The sequence below is a fragment of the Bos indicus genome, chromosome 13 (assembly GCF_029378745.1).
Source record: "Bos indicus isolate NIAB-ARS_2022 breed Sahiwal x Tharparkar chromosome 13, NIAB-ARS_B.indTharparkar_mat_pri_1.0, whole genome shotgun sequence".
In the NCBI taxonomy this organism is placed as follows: domain Eukaryota; kingdom Metazoa; phylum Chordata; class Mammalia; order Artiodactyla; family Bovidae; genus Bos; species Bos indicus.
Window position 1 is genome coordinate 64,690,154 of NC_091772.1, and position 14,464 is coordinate 64,704,617.

Genomic DNA, 14,464 nt, shown 5'->3' on the forward strand with positions numbered 1-14,464 from the left:
AAAATATTAGGTTGGGGCAAACGTAATTGCGGTTTCTGACCGTGATTTTTAAATCATTATAACTAGACTCAAACACAGCTTTATTAATCAAAGTGGGAACCATTACAATCAATACATTTTTGCCAATAAGAAATAAGTTTATTTATTCCTGTAGAGTAAAAATCTGTGCCTTGGGATTCAATGAACTCTTAAAAAGCATTTTCTGCCTCCTGCTGGTTATGGAAGCATTTTCCCTGCAAAAAGTTGTTAAGATAGTTGAAAAAGTGGTAGTCAGTTGGTGAGAGGTCAGGTGAATACGGTGAATGAGGCAAAACTTCGTAGCACAATTGGTTCAACTTTTGAAGTGTTGGTTGTATGACGTGCAGTTGATGTTGTCATGGAAAAGAACTGGGCCCATTCCGTTGACCAATGCTGGCTGCAGGCACTGCAGTTTTTGGTACATCACATCGATTTGCTGAGCATGCTTCTCAAATGTAATGGTTTCGCTGGGATTCAGCAAGGTGTAGTGAATCAAACTAGGAGCAGACCACCAAACAGTGACCGTGACTTTTTTTGGGGGGGTGCAAGTTTGGCTTTGGAAAATGCTTTGGAGTTTCTTCTTGGTCCATCCACTGAGCTGGTCATCACCAGTTGTCATATAAAATCCACTTTTCATCGATCATCACAATCCAATCAAGAAATGATTCTTTGTTGTTGTGTAAGAGTAATAGAAGACAACACTTCAAAACAAAGATTTTTTTGATTTGCAGTCAGCTCATGAAATACTCACTTACCAAGGGTGCTTTTTCACCTTTCCAATTTGCTTCAAATGCTGAACAATGATACAATGTTTGACATTGAGTTCTTTGGCAATTTCTCATGTAGTTATAAGAGGATCAGCTTCAATGATGCTCTTAGCTGGTTGTTGTCAACTTCTGATGACTGGCCACTACACTCCTCATCTTCAAGTCTCTCGTCTCCTTTGCAAAACTTCTTGAAGCACCACTGCACTGTATGTTTGTTAGCAGTTCCTGGGCCAATGTGTTGTTGATGTTGAGAATTGTGCCTGCTGCTTTATGACAGATTTTGAACTCAAATAAGGAAATCCCAATGCAGGGGACCCAGGTTCAATCCCTGGTCAGGGAACTTGATCCCTAATGCCACAACTAAAGATTTCTTGTGCCACAACAAAGACCCAGGGCAGCCAAATAAATAAATATGTTTTTTTTTAATCCTACATTACAAATATATATGTGCTGAGTATTTACCATGATCCAGGCTCAGATCTAGATTCTGAAGATACAAAAGAGAATAAAACAAAGTTCCTGCCCTCATGGAGATTATATTTCAGTGGAGAAGACAAGCAATAAGCAAATAAATAGAATGTCAGGTATGGTAACTGCTAAGAAAGGTAAGAACAAAATATAATAGGGTGCTGTTTTAGATAGAATGATCCAGTAAGGCCATACTGAATTTGATCAAAAATATGAATGAAATGATAGAGTGACCCATGTAAAAGAACATGCTGGGCAGAGAGAACAGCAAGTACAAAAGTCCCAACGTGAGAGAATGCTTGATGTTTCCAAGGAAGAAAAAGGAGCTTATTGGCTGGAGCCAAATGAATAATGAAGAGTATGATAAGAGATGAGGTTGACAAGATGGTCCTAGGAGCCAGATCCTGAGGAACCTTGTTGACCATGATAAAGACTTTAGATTCTATTCTGTGTGTTATTATAGCTGCAGAAAAATCACTGGAAGGATACACAAGAAACTGGTAGTGGTAGTTATAGTGCCTGATTCTGAGGAAGAGGGTTAGGGGACTAGGATGTTAGGTCTGGAAGGGAGACATATTTTTTCCACCTATATCCTTTGTCTTGTTTGGACTTTGTACTGTATCTATATAATCCCCTTTAACATTGAAAGAAAAACATCCAAACCACTCTTAAAATCTTCTGCCAAAAAAAAAATTTTTTTACTTGTTGGTTTTATGGGAAATACAAAGAAGTGAAACTTGGTCCTTGCCCTTAGCATATTATGATTGTGAAAGTATAACACATACAACAGTTTTTAAAGACAATGCCAAAGGATGGCATTTTATTGCTATCTCACACCATGTGGAAATTAACTCAAAATGAATCATAGATCTAAATGTAAAAAATTAGCTATAAAGCATAAGAGTAAGTCTTTGTGACTTTGTTTTAGGCAAAACCTCCTTAAATACGTCAAAAGCACACAAAAGAAAAACTAGGTAAATTGGACTACATGAAAATTTAAACTATTCATTGCAAAAGATACCATCAAGAAAGTGAAAAGATACAAATTAGGAGAAAATGTTTGCAAATCACCTATCTGATAAAGGATTTGTATCCAGAATATACAAAGAGCTATACAACTCAGTAATAAAAAAAAAAAAAAAACACCCAGTCAAAAATGAGTAAAAGATTTGAACAGACATTTCTGCAAGGAAGATACACAAATGGTCAATAAGCGAATGAAAAGATGATCAACGTCATTAGGGAAACACATACACAACATAATGAGATTCCACTTCACATCACACCAAGTGGCTATAATCAAGCAGATATGTAATACAGGAACTGGCAAGGATGTGACAAACTGGATAACTCATGCATGGGATTGTGAAACTATACAGCTGCTTTGGAAAACAGTTCCTGCAAATTAGAAACATAAACTTAACAATTCTTGGGCATATATTTAAGAGAAATTAAAACAGACGGGTGATGCTAGTGGTAAAGAGCCCACATGCCAGTGCAGGAGACATAAGAGACTTGGGTTCAATCCCTGGGTCAGGAAGATCCCCTGGAGAGAGAAATGGCAACCCACTCCAGTATTCTTGACTGGAGAATCCCATGGACAGAGGAACCTGGTGTGCTACAATCCATTGGGTTGCAAAGAGTTAGACACAACTGAAGCGATTTAGGACAGACGGGATGGAAAACATATGTCCACATGATAACTTGCATATTTATGTTCATCACAAAATTATTCAAAGTAGCCAAAACAACCTAAATATCCTTCAACTGATGAAATGGATAAATAAAATGTGGTATATCCAGAAAATGGATTATTACTCAGCAACGACAAGGAGTTAACTACTGATATACTTCAATATGGATGACCCTTGAAAACATTATGCTAAGTGAAAGCAGTCAGTCACTAAAGGGTATTGTATAAGTATGATCCATTTCTGTGAAATGTCCAGCTGCCTAATGCCATGGCCAATTCCTGAACTTTACCACCAAAATTAGTTATGAAATTTTTGATTTATTCCATTCCAGAATGGAATTCTCACCACTATTTTTTTGGTCATGCCGTGTGGTTTGTGGGATCTTAGTTCCCTGACCAGATAATGAATCTATGCCCCCTGCAGTAGAAGTACAGACTTCTAACCATTGTACCACCTAGGAATTCTCTCATCATCCTATTCTTTAAGCATCCATTCATTCCTAGTACATTTGTCATTCTACCCCACTGAGACCTCCAGGCTTTTTATCTCTCCTCTTTACACAGTTGTCTGTCAACTTTCTCCCCTTTCCTCCTGTCTAGCTTACATCATACAGTCTTGTCAATCGAATTGCCTAATTGTCTTTTGTCAGTGTAACTCCCTTGCTCAAAAGTCTTTCTCCCCACCCCATCTAGAGAGACTTCCTGCCTCTAATTGTCCATTTGTTCCATGCTTGCATCTAGATTATTAAGTTCTACTGGAGAAAACCATGCAAAGAGCCTGTTGATACCACCAAATATGGATACCAACCTTTATTATGCTTAACTCTGCTCTCTTCTCCAAAACTAGTTTATTAATAACACTGTATTAGATTCCTAAGGCTGCCATAGCAAACAACACACACACCAAGTGGCTTAAAACAATGGAAATGTATTGTCTCCCAGTTCTGGAGCCTAGGAGTCCAAAATCAAGGTGTTGGCAGGACCACATTCTATCTGAAAGCTCTAGGGAATCTTACCTTGCCTCTTCCTAGCTGCTGGTCATTGCTATAAATCCTTGGTGGGTTTTTTTTTTGGGGGGGCAGGTGTTTGTTTTTATATTTTGGCTGCACTGCACCGCATGCCCGACAGTCTCCAACCAGGGATCCAATGAACCTAAGCCTCTGCAGTGAAAACACCAAATCCTAACCACCAGGCCATCAGGGAACTCTGGATCCTTGGTGTTTCTTGGTTTAGAGCTTGCAAAACTCTGATCTGTGCCTCTGTCATCACATGGCTTTCTTCTGTTCCTGTCTCTGTGACTCTCCTCATCTTGTAAACGCATGCATGCCTGCTCAGTTGTGTCCAACTCTTGTGACCCATATGGACTGTAGCCCTCCAGGCTCCGTTGTCCATGGGATTTTCCAGGCAAGGATACTGGAGGGGGTTGTCATTTCCTCCTCCAGGGGATCTTCCCGACCCAGGGATAGAATCCACATCTCCTGCATTTCAGGAGGATTCTTTTATCACTGAGCCACCAGGGAAGCCCCACATCTTATAAGTACTCCAGTCGTATTGGATTAGAGCCCACCCTGATGATCTTAACTTGATTACATCTGTGACGATCCTTTTTCCAGATAAGGTTATATTCACGTATTAGGAGCAGGGAGGTTGGACTTTAACATATATTTAAAATTTTTTCAGTCTTGACGCATGACACATGGAATCTTAGTTCCCCAACCAGGGATCAGACCCGAGCTCCCTGCCTTGGGGGTGTGCAGTCTTAACCACTGGACCACTGGGAAGTCCCACTTAACATATTTTTTTGAGGGACACCATTTAACCCATACCAGGAACTTGTTTCACATTTCTTGACTCTGACCCCTTCCTATTGTCTGTAAACAATTGGCCTCACCTCCTGCTTCACAGAGGAAATAAAAATTAGAAGCCAACAGAAAGAAACTCAGCTTCCTACCACCCAGCTCACAAACCTGCGTATATCACATACATATGTCCTTTCTTCTACATATCATTTCATGGAAGAATTGCTCTTTTTCCAATGGCTATTTTAAAGCCAACCTCGTAAAATTTCTTCAAACTTGACATGTTCAAAACTGACCCCATTATCTTCCTCTCAAAATCTGTTCCTCCTTCCGTATTCTTTCTTTTCATTGTTGTTGAGTGGCACACCGTCCCTTCAGTTTCCCAAGCTAAAAACCACAGGATTCATCCTTGACTCTGCTTCTCCCTCACACTAACCATCCCAACACTCCCCAAGTCCTGCTAACAGAGCAGAACCACAGTTCCCTTGGGTTTTGTACAGTGCATGTCTATTAATGAAGCCCATACTTGTATTTGCACTTAGGCACCCACATTATATTCAGCTGATTCTACTGAATTCATGGCTACCTACCGCACTGTCTCTTTCCCGTCAGAAACTGTGAGATCACATTTCAGTTCTTGTACATGTACCGTTGGTTTCATGCATTGTGATGCATAACTTGACTTTTCCCTCTGTCTATTTCATTTCCTTTGATTCAGTATATTATCTTACCATTCTAGTATCCTTTGGGATCTTTATCTTTCATTCATGCATGGAACTTGAGGGCATGAGCATTGTAAGATAAGAGATTTCATGTAAAGTGCTAAGAACAGTACTTGGTACATAATAAACCCTCAATAAACGTTGTAGTTGTTATTATTATCCCAACACTGAGCACAGTTTTGGGTCACAGCAGACCCTCAATAAATATTTATTGGTTAATAAATGAATAGATGGATCAAAGATGTATGGAATGAATGAATAGCCCCTTTCCTGAATCCAAGGCCCATAAAATTTGATATTTTAAAAAATAATTTTATTTATTTTTGGCTGTCCTGGGTCTTCATTGCTGCACGGGCTTTTCTCTAGTTGCAGCAAGTGGAGGCTACTCTCTAGTTATGATGCCTCCGGGCTTCTCATTGTGGTGGCGTCTCTTATTTCAGAGTACAGACTTTAGAGAGCAAGGGCTTCAATAGTTGTAGCTCCCAGGCTCCAGAGTGCAGACTCAATAGTTGTGGTGTACAGGCTTAGTTGCTCCACAGCATGTGGGATCCTCCTGGACCAGGGATCAAACCAGTGTCTTCTGCATTGACAGGCAGATTCTTTACCACTGAGCCACTAGGGAAGCCCCCTAAATTTGATATTATTATCCTTCTTTTATGGTTAGAAAAACTGAGGCTCAGATAAGTTAAATAGCTTGCTCAAAGTCATCCAGCTGGAAAGTGGTAAAACCAGAACTGGAACCCAGATCAGCCTGACTCCTACTGTATATGACTACTCTGCTTCCTCACATCCATATTCCGATCAGAGGAACCAATTGTGAGGCTGAGTGAAGTCTCAGACTTCCCAAGGTCGTGTGTTCCAAGCCTTAGAAAAGCTGATTCTCCAGCTTGTTGTGGCCCTGTGGCACAGGGATGTGGAAAGAGCCAAGAAATGGCATCAGAGGGCTGGGGTTCTCATCTCTTTCCTCCCCTATGGGCTTTCCATTTTCCCTGTCCTAAGCTATATGCTTAGCTATTTCTCCCTAGGAACTAACAGCAAGCTATGTCCCTAAGGAGATACGTTTAAGACCAGGAAGCCAAATCCCAGGAAGATAATCCGATTAATTTCCAAGACCAGGGTCAGTGGAACTGGATGTCCAGAAAAGTAGCAAGAATGATGCAAAGTATACAGAGACCTGCAGTTACTTCTCTGGTTTGTCAGTTTCTCCTCTGTAAAAATGGAGGTGGCTAAGATCAAGTGTAGTACGGGGGCTTCCCAGGTGGCACAATGGTAAAGAATCTGCCTGCCAATGCAGGCGACACAAGAGATGCAGGTTTGATCCTTGGGTCAGGAAGATCCTCTGGAGTAGAAAATGGCAACCTGTTCCAGTGTTCTTGCCTGAAAAATCCCATGGACAGAGGAGCCTGGCAGGCTACAGTCTATGGGGTTGCGAAGAGCCAGACACGAATGAACAACTGAGCATAAGGAGTAATATTCTTTGCCCTGCCTGCTTCACAAGACTGTCTGAGGCACGCTTATGATAACAGCTGATATTTGTGGCATCCCACCTCGGTGCCAGCTGTGTTGAGTGTCTTTTGTATCCTAACAGCCCTATGAAACAGGTATATTGTTTTACCCTTCCCCTCTCTTTTCTTTTTCACCAAAGAGGAAATCAAGGTTGGTGGAATTAGGCTACTTGCCCAAGGCCTGTAACTTGAAGTGACAAAATCTTGAAATTTGAAACTGGGCTGCCCTTTGAGCCCATCAGTGCTGCCACAGCATGACTCAGAGTATTTGTGAACTCTAAAGAATGATATAATTCTTGTACCCCTTGGCTCGAGAATATCCTATACAAGTATGCAGCCTGTTATGACTGGGACTCGAGGTGGGTGCCTGGTGGCCATAAACGTCCAAGGAGGCAGTTCAATAAATCAGATTAGGATGGAAGGGCTGTTCCCACCCACAGTTATCTCTGATTGGCTCCTCATAACATTCAGTCCCATCATTACATGGCGAATAGATGGGGAAACAATGGAAACAGTGACAGACTTTATTTTCTCAGGCTCCAAAATCACGGCAGATGGTGACTGCAGCCATGAAATTAAAAGACACTTGCTTCTTGAAAGAAAAACTATGACACACCTAGACAGCATTTTAAAAAGCAGAGACATTACTTTGCCAACAAAGGCCCATATAGTCAAAATTACGGTTTTTCCAATAGTCATGTATGGATGTGAGAGCTGGACCATAAAGAAGGCTGAGTGTCGAAGAATTGATGCTTTTGAACTCTGGTGTTGACTCTTGAGAGTCCCTTGGGCTGCAAGGAGATCAAACCAGTCAATCCTAAAGGAATCAATCCTGAATATTCATTGGAAGGACTGATGCTGAAGCTGAAGCTCCAATACTTTGGCCACCTGATGCGAAGACCTGACTTACTGGAAAAGACCCTGATGCTGGGAAAAATTGAAGGCAGGAAGAGAAGGGGGCAACAGAGGATGAGATGGTTGGATGGCATCATCGACTCAATGGACATGAATTTGCACAAGCTCTGAGAGATGATAAAGGACAGGGAAACCTGGTGTGCTGCTGTCCACGGGGTCGCAGAGTCAGACACGACTGAATGACTGAACAGCAGTCTAGTTGGGAAATGTACACAGACTGATTGGTTCTTTTGTGGAAGAGAATTATAGGACAGGTGGAGGTGGGAGAGGAAGCTCCCAGGGTATCAAGCCAGGGCCACAACAGTCAAATCAATGCCCAGGCCTTCAGCAGGAAGAGTACCATGGCTGAGATGCCATGAGCCTCTCTGATAGGGGTAAGGCAGGAAGACCTCTGATCTTTTAGACTTTCCAAGAAACTAGGGATGTACTGTCTTGGAAATCAGGGCCCTGCCTCTCTGCCCTTGAGTGTCCAGCCACCTTGCTTCTACACTGCTCTCTCTGTGTCCCCAGCCCACCGCGTGGCCTCCCTGGCACCTCCTTTCCAGGCTCACTCTCCTCTCACATACACCAGAACTCTGTCTGCCGTGGCAGCTCCTTTGTTTACTTCCAGAGCTTGCAGGCCTGCCCCCCAGCCAAACACAACGAAACCCAGCCAGGGAGGGCTAGGCTCCAGGCTCAGGCTGGCCTCTCAGGGACAGGGAATGGCCTCCAAGCCAGGGAGGCAGCTCGAAGGTACACTACCCACCCCCTCATCCCCCGCCCTGGGCTCTTGCTTCAGGATCTGTCAACCCAAGTTTCAGGCCTTGAGGGAAGGGACACAGGATCTGCCCAGAGCTGGGCAAGCATCCTTACTGTTGAAACAGCTTTGGCTAGGAGCCCTGGGAATCAAAGCCCCAGCTGGAGAGGGGTGGGGAAAATTTTGAGGCCCCCTGGGTGGGAAGCAGAAGCCTGGGTTCTCCTCTTCTGGTCCTCCCCCTCCTCAGCCAGGCAGAACCTGGTCCCAAGCCCTGAGAATGAGGACTCAGATGCCCACATTTCCCTACCAGAGGGCCCTGCTCCCCTCCCAAGAGTTCATGCCTTGCTCCTCCCCAAAGGTTCTAGTGGAAGAGAGAAGTGGGTCTTGACTCTGGGCCAGGCCCCAGAAGGAAACACTGTCAGGCTGTGTCTGGCATTGGTCTGTCTAAGGTCGGTAAGGTCAATGGGGAGCTTACTTGTCTAATGGATAATTATGTATCTATATCCTGTATAGTGGAAAGGGGAGGGGTTCCAGTTGTTTCTAGAGCTGGGGTAAAGGGGTGGAAGGGGTGCCAAGCTGGAGGGTAGCAGGGCCGCAGGCAAGATCACGTGAGGAATAGTGATCAGTGACAAAGGAGATGCCCCAATAGGTGAAGAGGAGGTCGAGGGCCCCTTTAACTGGTGACCAGTGGATTCTGAGTATGAGCTGGAGGGTGAGTATGAAATGGGGATGATTTTAGTGGAAATTAAATCCTCAAGTTCCCTCCCACTTAGGGATTCATTTTGGAGACAACAAACTTGACTAAGGAATGTCGAAAAGGAAACCCGGCAGAAACCGACCTCTGTTGCCAGGCCCCAGAGGAGTAGACAGAGCTCTCGGCGAACATCGGGAATAGGGTGAGAGGTGAAACCCTGGCCCAGCTTAGCCTGTGCTCTGTGTCCCATTCTGCTTCAGGCAGCCCACGTCCCCTCTCTGGGTCAGTCTTCTTTGAAGGGTCGCTGGGTCCCCAAGGGTAGACAAGAAATCTGCCACAGTTTTAGGCACAGTTTTGCTTTTTATCTCATCAATGTACATTTAAGTCTAACAGTCTAATAGCCTCCCACTCCTCACCCTGCCCAAGCCCGCTCCCCTTCTTTCCCACCCCTGCCTAATTAGCATCCATCTGCCTCCAGGGGCAGAAAGTCACCAGGTACAAGGGGGAGATGGCACCTGTGGGTCTCCCAAGGAGAGGCCTCCCTAGAGAGTGCCAAGGTCAAGAAGGCCCAGGAAAGGAGAGGTCATGGGCTGAGTCTCATTGGAAAACAAGGTCCCCTGGGTCTCAGTCCCATTCCAAGTCTGTCTCCCTGGGCCTGTGTCTGCCAATCAGAGAAGCAGAAGGCAAAAATCCCCAGGCAGGGGGACTTGTGGATAGAAAGGGATCTTTAGCAACTGAGCAAGGCTGTTGGCATCCCCTTTCACGGGGGCTGCGTAGATGCTCCTGGCTGTAGCTTCTGGATCCCCCTGTGATTCCAGGAGTGCAGGGAGGGGCTCTGGTGACCAGCATCCTGGGGACGTGCCGCCCGGGAAGACAGAGGCCAGTGTTGCTACCTGCAGCCACAAGACTCCACGACCATGTCCTCATACTGCTTATAGACCACGTTGTTGGCCGAGTCGATGAACAGGATACTGATGGGACTCAGCCTCGTGGGCACACAGCAGGTGGGCGGTGTGGACTCGGGGTCCATGGAGTTCATCAGGGTCTGGATGACCGCGTGGTTCGTGGGCTCCAGGTGGGAGCGCAAGGGGAACTCACACAGCCCCTCGCAGTGGAAAGCCTCGTACTCCAGGGGCGCGATAATCCAGTCATCCCAGCCCATGTCCTTGAAGTTGACATGCAGCGCCTTCCGACTGCAGCGGGCCTTGGGGTTCTTGCTAGGCCGCTTGCCCTGGCGCGTGGCCAGGGGGGCCCGCCGCTTTCGCCGCTGGCTGAACAGGTACTCATACACGGTCTTATCATCCTGGCCGGAGCGGGCCTTGATCTCATTGAAGAACAGGTCCCGTTTCTTGGTGCGGCCAAACACCAGGAACAGGGCTTTCTCGTGGACCTGCCGGGCGGCGCGGTCAAAGCCCAGGCCACGGAGGTCCATGGCCCGGCCCCGTTCCCAGGCCTCCAGCTCCAAGCACAGCTGGGCTGAGTTCTTAAAGTTTCGGAAGAGCTTCCAGATGTCGAACACCTCCCAGCCAGAGCCGTCCAGGCCTGGCACGGAACGCACATCCAGCAAGGCTGCCGGCTGCCGGCCGCTGGGGCAACTGGACAGCTTCAGCTGGGCAGCCCGCCCGCTACCGGGGGCCACTGGCTTGGCCGCATCCAAGGGCTTCTTCCGCAAGATCCGCAGCTCGGCCCCTAGTAGCCCATCCTTCTCCAGGGCACTAATGTCAAACACGTACCTCTGCTTCCTGACCGCGGGACCTCGGTCATCTAGAGAGAACACCCAGAAGTCATTGCCCACAGCCTCACCAAGGGAGCCAGTCACCACACAGCCTAGGGGAGGGCCACGGCTCTTCTCCCCCAAGAGAGCTCTCTTTAACCTCTTCCCCACTTCAACAGAGGCCAAGACCCAAATCATGGAGAGCCTTTTCCAAAATAAGGAAGCTTCCCACACAGTCAACCAAATAGGGCTGTTCACCTATAGATGTGACTGTGGAGGATTTGAGTGATTCTGGGTGTCTGTGTCAATGACACGCATAGCAGAGGTCCGTCAGCCTTAGAACTGCCTCCTGCCTGTCTCTCTCCCATTTGCTATCCAATATGATATCTCTTTGGTAAGAGAGGCAGGGTGATCATTATAATGACCTGCTCTGTTTTTCCAGAGGAGGCACCTGAGGCTCAGAGAAGTTAGGTAACTTGCTCAAGGTCACCCAGCTGGCAAAAAGCACGGTTGGAACTCCAGCCTAGAACTTGTTATGCCTGATCCTGGGCTGCTTCTACTATACTATGCCTTAAAGAAGATCTTAGTGCTCTTGTTTCACAGATGAAGCACAGAGAGGGAGAGTGACTTGCCTAAGGTTACACAGCGAGTTAATGACCAAACTGGTCTATGATCCAATGTTCCTGGCTAGTCTAATGATTTGTGGTGTGTGCTTCTTACTCTGCTTGGTGGGTGAGTGTGTGTGTGAATGACAGTTTGTGTGTGTATATGTATGACTGGGTCCACATGTGAGTATGGAAAGCAACGCCTATTTGAGTGACAGGTTACATGCATGTATGATTGCGCTTGTGTGACTGTTTGAAGGGTATGTATGTATTGGGTTGGCCAAAAAGTTCTTTCGATTTCTTCTATTAAATGGTACAGAAAACACAAAAAAAACTTTTTGGCCAACCCAATATATGTGTCTGTATATATGTAAGAAAGTTCTGTGTGTATATGTCAGGTGTGCATGTGCACATTGTGTATGTGTGTGTGTATGCGATTCACCATGTATTTACAAACATAAGGCTCTGCGTGTATACAAGAAGCTCAGTGGTATGTCTGAATCAGCATGCCGTCCTTCCTAAATACCAATTTGCCATTGGGAAGCATTCATAATATTGCTCTAGAAGGTGACTAATTAGGCCTTTAAACTCCCCATCTCTCCCCCTCCAAGCTCCCTTAGAGCTGGGGGGCACAAGGACTTACTTTATGATTCCCCGAGGGGTCACAGCTTTCTCTGGCTGGGCAGGCAGCCAGACCACCTCCCCCACCTCAGCAGACCCGCTGCCTCTGTGCCTCCCCCGCCCTCTGTCACTCCCCCACCCGCCAGCTCTAATGAGGAGCCTCTTCCCCTCTCTGACCCCTCCCCCACCCTGCCAGCCAAAGTCCCAAGACTCCCAGAACCAGAGCATACGAGCCTCCAGCAACCCTAGCCATCAGGTCAACCTCCTTCTTCACTCTTATGGATAAACTCAGGCCCTGAGAGGGGAAAGGACTTGCTGAAATCACATGGCAAGTTGAGGGGACAAGCCAAGACAGTGATGCTAGGAGGGCAGATTGTCTCCTGGGTTCATGATAAAAATGATCTGTGTCTAGGACAGGACATAAGGTTTTCATATTGGAAGGGCTCTCAGAAGTCACCACATCCAACCTCCATAGAGTTGTACTGATGGGAAAACTGAGACCCCAGAGGGAGAGGGGGCTTTCCCAAGGTCACACTGTGAGTTAGACCCTAGGTCTGTTGTCCACCCCACCCCATATATCTGAAGATCATTCCATGACTCCAAGATGCCTCATTTCCTGCCTTCACCTATCTTACCTTCTCTGCCCCCTTGCCTGAAGGGAAAGTGGCAGAACCATGGGCATCTGAGATTCATTTCTCTCTCTGCCATCCAAGAAAACCTACAACCCCATGCAGCCTAGAAAGTCTGACCAACTCAATAAGAACAGAGTGTGGCCTGGTCATTATGAGTTTAAGAGTCTGGTCCTCAATTCTGCCACCAACCAGAAGAGCTTGTCTCCTTTCCAGGCTTCAGGAACCCCCTCCACATCTTGCAGGAATTGCACTTGGGGATCCCCAGGTGCCCTCTGGCTCTGACATGCCAGCAGCCTGGGACCTGGTGTGAGTGAGGTTAATCCCAGATACCACCCCGGGCCAGAAGCACACACCATCTCCCCCCAGTGCAGTGTCTGGGCTCTAAAGCCCCCTCCATGCATGCAGATGCCCCTCCCTCTGAGCCGTGCCCCAGCCACCCCGCCCCCTCACCTTGCCCTTTGTCAATAAAGCTGGTGATGGTGTTGGCCAGGCCAGCCTCCAACTTCACGCTGCTGTTGCCTCCCTTTCTGTCAGCATCGGACAGCGTCCTGTACAGCGAGAGCATGTACTCGTGGGGCGTGATGGGGGGCGGGCGGAACGGCTCCTTGGGCTCACGCGGGGACCCAGGCTCCCTGGCCTTCTTCAGCAGGAAGGGACTGGGGACAGAGCCTGCCTTTGAGGGTGCCTTCCCCCCAGGAAGCTGTCCTTTTGGGGTCACCGTCCGCGTGGCCCCCTGCCTTGTCTGGGGAGGGTGTCCTGGCTTGGGTTCAGGGCCACCCGATCTGGGGGGCAGCTTTTTGGGTTCATCCTTCTTGGGCTGTGTCAGGCCTCCTGTCTGCCCGGTGCCCCCCTTGGCCCTGGCATTGGTGGCCCCCCCACCGTAGCTGTGACCCCCTGGCCTGAAGATGTTCTGGGCCAGAGGGGGTCTCTCCTTGGCTTCTGCTTTGGCCAGTCCTGGCCTGGCCCCCTGGGGTCTCTGGCCCAAGTCAGGGGCACCCAACACAGTGCAGATGAATTCCAGGTCCAGCCAAGCCAGGTGCCAAAGCAAGAGAGTGAGGAGTTTGGGGAGTCTCATCCTCTGGCCAGCCGCTGAATGATGCCCAAGAGAACAGCGGCAGTAGCGAAGGTGCCTCTGGTTTGGCAGGAAAAACCATGAAAGGAGCGGACCCTCAAAAGCAGCGGCAGCAGCAGTAGCAGCAGAAGGAAGGGCTTTCTCCTCAGTCTGAGACTCTTGAAGTCTGCCGGGTGTGTGTTTGTATCCAGTCCCATAGTGGAAATGCTCTCCTATCCAGACGTGCACCGTCTCCAGTCAGCAGCTGAAAATAACTCGTTCTTGAAAGGAGAAAGCCGACCGCCCCCTTTCTCCTGCACAACTGACGGAGGGCCTGAAGGAGGCTTGTATAAGGCTCAGGGATTTTTCCAAGAAGGAAGAATGGCGTAATGCTGCTAACTTTTGAATCCTTTCCAGTGAAAATACTTACACACACTCGCGCGCGCGCACACACACACACATACACACACACACACACACAAGCCTGCAGGTGCTCAGAAAAATCTTTTACAAACCTGAACTCA

The 14,464-nt window shown here is 47.3% G+C and overlaps 1 protein-coding gene across 1 annotated transcript; it reads right to left on the minus strand.

Moving 5' to 3' along the window:
• Positions 1-9,674: 9,674 nt before the first annotated feature.
• GDF5 (growth differentiation factor 5) lies at positions 9,675-14,216 on the minus strand. The gene is made up of 2 exons (XM_019972779.2): positions 13,340-14,216; positions 9,675-11,081 (listed from the first exon to the last, which is right to left on the minus strand). Exons 1-2 carry the CDS (start codon positions 13,962-13,964, stop codon positions 10,207-10,209), a joined length of 1,500 nt encoding a protein of 499 aa, XP_019828338.2. The 5' UTR covers positions 13,965-14,216; the 3' UTR covers positions 9,675-10,206.
• Positions 14,217-14,464: the final 248 nt, after the last annotated feature.